The sequence below is a fragment of the Empidonax traillii genome, unplaced genomic scaffold, assembly GCF_003031625.1.
Source record: "Empidonax traillii isolate 1590-97213 ecotype Southwest subspecies unplaced genomic scaffold, ASM303162v1 scaffold882:size376633, whole genome shotgun sequence".
Lineage (NCBI taxonomy): Eukaryota > Metazoa > Chordata > Aves > Passeriformes > Tyrannidae > Empidonax > Empidonax traillii.
The window spans coordinates 256,195-262,266 of record NW_020956075.1 but is presented as its reverse complement, the minus strand read 5'-3'; the positions used below and the strand labels follow the sequence as shown (position 1 = coordinate 262,266).

Sequence of the window (6,072 nt, the reverse complement as noted above, 5' to 3'; positions counted from 1 at the left end):
AAAAGGGATAGTCCATGGATCAGCTGCCAGTGGACATCCAACTTAGCTAAGGAAAAGTCTAAAGGTAAGGGTTGGATTTCTAGTTTAAAAAAGGTCTTTGCTGTCTGCCCATCTATCTCAAAATACAACTGGTTTGCTTCAGACCCTCAGTGGCAGCCAGGAGATGAAAAGGTTTTTCAAGAATCCCATGCCTGCTCCTCAGCAGGATAGCAAGAAAGCAAAATCAGGGCTTTTCCTGTTTGACACTTCTGAGTGATTTTGTTGATGTTTCTCCAGATCTGAGTTCACTGGAGACCAACATCTGCTTTTGGGGCACTGTTGAGCTAAGCCCTTCCATTTGTCCATGAGGTGCCTGCCTGGTTCCCAGTGTGACAATCCATATTGGTTCAGTTCTTGGCATGAGGATCAATGTAGAGCTGTAACATGAAAACCTTTCCTGGGAAGGGAGAAGACCTGAGAGAGATGCACAAATTGGTCCTGCAGCGACATGTGTTGAGGTTGCAGAAGGAGATGGATAAACACTTGTAGTATTTCACCTGTATTTCACCCTGGAAGAAGTGTTCAATTCCAGTTCAACCCAATTTATCAGGTGCAGTTTAGGGTGAAACACACACTGGACACCTGAAGGCAGTTGGGGGCCCTCCTAAAGTGGAAGGGTTGGGAGGAGATGGAGATGGTGTGGCCAGAGCCTGTAGGGCTGGATCCTACTGCAGAGGGGTGAGGATGAAGATGGCTGTTGGTACACACACAGACTGCCCCCATGCTGGTTGCTTCTCCAAGGCAGCTTTCCAAGCAGGATCACTGACATTTCCTTGAGTCCACCTAAACCACCTCATCCTTTGGCCCTGCTGGTCACCTTGCCATCACTTCGGCCATGCTTGTAAGGAAAGGGAACTGAACCCTTTTCCTGCTCCTCCATCCACCCAGACAGGGCAGCCGTGGGTGCAGGACCCACTGGGACATCCCCAGCAGGATGCTGGCACCTGTCCCCAGGAAGGAGCTGCAAGAGCACTCATCAGCATGGGGCACATCTCAGAGGGTCACTCAATGGCTCTGAGCCTGCACCCTGGCTCAACTCCATCCAACAACATCATCACAGCCTTAGCTCAGCCTATTGCCCAGTTTCTACCAGTGCTTGCATGAATTTTGGAGGTTGTAGTCTCTTCATGGTAGCAGTGAAGAGACTGATGACAAGGAAGAAGGCTTTCATAAAAATTTTATTATAATGGATGCATTTTACACAGTAAAATGATTGGTATGTGCAAGGTTTCTAGACTCTCTTGCTGATTCTCTTGCAGGTGAGGTCACCCATCATCATTGTCTGAAAAACAAATGGAGAGTGTTAGCTTTTTATGGATTTGTAGAATCATAGAATATCCCAAGTTGGAAGGGACCCAGAAGGATCATCATGGTGCTTAGCTCCAAACTCATATGTTGAAAAGATCTGGTCTTGCAAATCAAAGCAGGACTGATCCCCAGCCTATCTCCTATAAACTGATCTTTTAAAGCTTTGGATTTCTTCATGAATACCCCAGAACAGGTAGGGATAATCTGGCACCCCCCAGCTGGGATCAGTTTGCTGTGTGTTGCTTCTTTAAGGGTGCCAAGCCCACATACACACCTTTACCTCTGGGAGGGTGAGAACATGCCCTCATTACCTGAAACCTTGACCAGCAGTGCCTAAACTGGGGTCTTTTAAATACTTTTTGGGTCAGACTCTAATGACAGCTGCCCTCAGTGCCTGGCTGCAGAGCCTGCATGCAAGCACCTCCTCTTCTCCAGCACCTCCCCAAGGTACCCAGCATCTCTGTAGGCTTTCTAGAGCCAAACCCTAAAGGCAGCTCTAAGCACCACTACCCCAGCCATTGTCCTTCCATACTTACATGGGTGATGGTGTCTCCATTGAGCTCGGTGATGGATTTCAGCCCTTTCACGTTTGCGATCAGTTTGTTGTTACCCTCCATCTGCACAAGACCCTGGTAGGAGGACACAGAGGCATTCATGTTGTTGCTGGAGGCCACCTCAACCCCTGCATTTTGTCCTTTCTCTTCTGTAGTAGGAGAGGGCTGCAGAGCCACCTGAGCTGGGCCAGGGCATGCCATGTCATCTTCTCTCCACCACCCACCTACTGCTCACTGCTGCAGAAACCTCCTTTGGGCTGAGATGACTGGAGCTGGGTGAGGGCATGGGGCTGAGGAAAGGCTCAGTCAAGGCAGGCAACTATTTCAGGAGCTTTCAGAAACTCAGTCATGGCTAGAAAGCTCTCCAAGGGAAAGGCACATCTGCTGAGTCTCTCCCCACCAGGAACTGCACATCTTAAAAGGCTCCAGACAGCACCAGCACCCCTGGGGCAGTTATCACTGATCACTGAAATCACTCAAATAAATAACCCAGCAAAGCCCATCTCTGTTTATTTGTCTTGTCCAGCTGTCCTTGAGCTTCTGGTTTATGGAGGGTAACACTTCTAATAGCTGTTTCCCCCTTTGCTTTATGCCAGAGGGACTTCAGTGATGCTGTAAATTGTGATACAGCCAGTACAGTTCTCAGAGCCTGATTCACCAGGGTGTTTTTTTTTTTGTGGTCATCCCTCTTACTTTCAAAAGTCCCTGAAATATCATCTTCTCCTGAGGTAGAGATGAGAGGCAATATTTGCCAATGGTGCTGCCTTGACATTTTATGAACCACTGAAAACTAATGTCCAGGAACGGGAGCTGACCCAGTTTCAAGGGTGATAACTCCTCACCTTGCCAAATCATCTCACCCAGTGTAAACAGAAGCAGTGGAAAAGGGTAGCAGAGAAGTTAACAGCTACTGGGACTTTAAAGGAGAGATTTATTGGTTTACGATTCATTGTCTGACCTTCCTGCACTACCTTTGAGTCAACAAAATGAAGGTGGAGCTATGTTTTGTGTTGCAATATGACACAAAGTCAATCCCTTACACCTCAAATCTTTCAGAACTTTTGCTGTCAGAAAAATCTACCAAAGTATCTCTATCCCCCTTTTCCAAATGGGATATTAAAACATTGGCTTCCAGTGTTTTCCAGACCGGGTATTAAAATAACTTTACAAATGCAAGAAGTGCAGAAGTGCTTTAGCACCTCAACCCCTTTGCTCAAATGTGGAGGGAATGGCTGGAGAGAAAATTTAATGTCCCTGTGCCCACAAAGCCCTGGCAGAGGAGTGGCTGATCACTCACCTTTGCTTTCTCTCCTGTCAGCATCTCAATCTCACACTCCTCCCCGATGGTGAACTCGTTTGTCAGCACTTTGGAGCCAGTGGTCACAGTGACCTTGAACTTTTTCCCATTCTGCACAATTTCTGTGGTGCTCTTCAAGTCCTTGCCCTTCTGGATCTGGTCATCAGGAAGCCCTGCCCAGGAACAAGAGGCATTATGTGAACCATGGAGCCAACTGTGGGCAGATTGCTGCTGAATGAATGAATGAATGGATGTGGCAGGATTTGGGGACCTACAGCAAGGAAGTTTCTATTCCAGTGTGGAAAAACCTTTCAATGATGATGGTTCCCCAAGAACTAGGTAACCCTGAGTCTGCTGGGGAGGAAGAATAATACTCCTATCCTGTATTTTGTGTGGGAACTAGACATATTCCTTGTCTCACTGACCTGGCTGGCAGCACAATAAGTACCTCCCTGACTAAGAAAACATCCTGCTTTCTTTCCTTCACTGAGGGGCAGGAAAAAATGCAATAAAGCAAGTTAGAATGAAGGAACCAAGTGGGTTTTTTTTATGAGATTCAGGGTTCCTCAGAACCAGTTAACTAAAGTCTTCTCTCAAAGCCTGAAGCTGATCTGACAGGTAGATCCCTCCTGACACATAACTGTGCAGAAACAGTGCCAAAACCTCCTGAATCCCCACAGGAGCACATTCCCTGTCACAGATACTGGTGGAAATCTCTCTAGTCCCATTCATCATTAAGCATTTAAACAACCCCAGCTATTTTTCTGATCAATGGTTGAATTTGGGGCTTTGCAACATCACCGAGCAGCAGCACAGGGGTTGAGCCATGTCCTGCTTGCCCTCAAATTTCACAGCCTGATGGAGCAGATCTGCAGTCCCCCTAAGCCACCAAAGTCCTGCTGGTTTGCCATGTGTGTGCAGCACTTGGCCAGTGGCTGCAGAGCCTGTCAGGATTATTTTCTTGCAGGCCTTGAAATTTCACTGATCATCTCTTTCTATCCAGCCCCCAGTCAGGGAGATGCTTTCTCTTCTATTTTGATATCACATCCCCACACACACATACATTTAAAAACTCCAACAGCTTCAAGACAACAGGCAGAAATAGGAAATCTGAGAGATGTCTCAATCTTTGTCACTAGCACATAAGCACAGTTGGCTCCAAAAAATTAGTGGGATCTGTAGAGGCAAAGCAGCACATAGCACATGCAGGCACTTACCGAGGGCTTTCATAAAGGCCTCAAAGTTTTCCTGGGACTGGAGTTCGTACTTTCCAGTGAAGCTCATGATGGAAAGGCTCTCTGTGCTCCCAACACAAGAGAAGGTGTCTTGCTGGCAAGCAGAGCCTGGTTTTATACAGTCCCTTTGCCTTAAAAGTTGGCCAGAGGTGAGATGATGTAATTGTTTTATGGTCATGCTCAAACATTAACGTAAAATTGGGCAATGGTCGGCGGTAAATTGCTCTACATTTTACGGACCACAATTTACAACAGGGGGGTAGGGAAAATCCCATAAAATCAATTTTACGGGGGTCGCGACGTGGCATCCATAAACAAATGATAAAAAAAAAATAATAATTGTGCAGAGAGATTAACTATCAGGGGAAGGAGCCAAATCGTCTAATGAGCTTGCAGTCTGGAAACACGTACCTGGAGGAGGAGAAAGTGGTGAAGGACTGTGTGTTCCCTGGAGCTGACTCCAGGGGGGTTTCTGCTCACTGGTGTGTGCACACAGGGTCTTTAGCACAGGCACGAAGAGTGGCTGCACACTGACAGGGACTGACCTGCTCACAAACCTCACAGAGCTCAGGTATAGCAGTAGTCACAAAACCATCACTGTCCTGTAAGAAAAAACACGACTCAAAATCAATTCCTGGGCTTGCACTGGCCCATTTGAAGACTGCAGTTCAGTTCAGGCTCCCTCACTATGGCCCTGCCTCCAGGAAAGGAGTTTTGTAGGGATAGATGCACCGGTGCCATTAGTGACCTACCAGGGCTAAAACACCCTTTCCTCTCCTTTTCCCAGAGAAACCACAGTCACTCCTGCACTGAAGGAGTGTTTTGGCCCTCAAAGCTGCATTTCTCCCAAATGCCACATTATAAGTAGGTCCAGTGGCAGCCTCTAAGCTGAGCCAGATTCCTCCCTCCCAAGTGGGACTCGGAGCTGGGCTCCTCTTGCAGTCCAATTCCTTTGCCTGAGTATCCCAGATTGCTGCGTGGCATCTGAGCATCCACCCTCTGGGTCTGGACTCCCAGGCTCAGCCTCTTGCTCCAGTCTCATCTGCTGCCCCAAAGAATTCCTACTCCCTCCCAAAGTCAGGCCAGGGATTCTCCCCCTTTTCACTCACGTGCCTTCTCTTTGCAATTCTTCCATTTTTCCTTCTCACAGCATCCTTGTCCTTTTTTGAAGTGAAGCCATGGATAAGAATGTGAAAGACCTGTCTCCTTGCAATTTGGAGACTCTGTCAGAGCCTTCTGCAGCCGCCTGTCCTGCTCCTGCCGGCTCAGCCCAGCTGCTCTCCATGCTGCTCTGGTGCTCAGTGACATTGCCCAGGCCAGGTCATCCTCAGTTTCTGGTTAATTAGTACAGTTTGGGGGGAGGAATCTGCAGGGGATGTCATCCCTGTGCACCACAAATCTGCAGGGGATGTCATCCCTGTGCACCACAAATCTGCAGTGGATGTCATCCCTGTGCACCACAGAGGGGGCCAGGTAGGTTCAGAGAGCACTCATAGCAGGTGGGTTGATTCATCAGTTTCTCCAAATAGCTTTTTTGGCTTTTTTTCTCTTTTATCCCCTTGGGAATGACATCACCTTAGAATTTACATTTCACCTTTTTCCCTGCCCAAGGGTGAATACCCCAGTGTTACACGGGGCT

General features: G+C 47.8%; 1 protein-coding gene across 1 annotated transcript; it reads right to left on the bottom strand.

Annotated features, from left to right (window-relative positions):
- Positions 1 to 1,199: 1,199 nt before the first annotated feature.
- Positions 1,200 to 4,561, bottom strand: FABP1 (fatty acid binding protein 1). Its single transcript, XM_027902495.1, has 4 exons — positions 4,416 to 4,561; positions 3,199 to 3,371; positions 1,884 to 1,976; positions 1,200 to 1,321 (listed from the first exon to the last, which is right to left on the bottom strand). Exons 1-4 carry the CDS (start codon positions 4,480 to 4,482, stop codon positions 1,271 to 1,273), a joined length of 384 nt encoding a protein of 127 aa, XP_027758296.1. The 5' UTR covers positions 4,483 to 4,561; the 3' UTR covers positions 1,200 to 1,270.
- Positions 4,562 to 6,072: the final 1,511 nt, after the last annotated feature.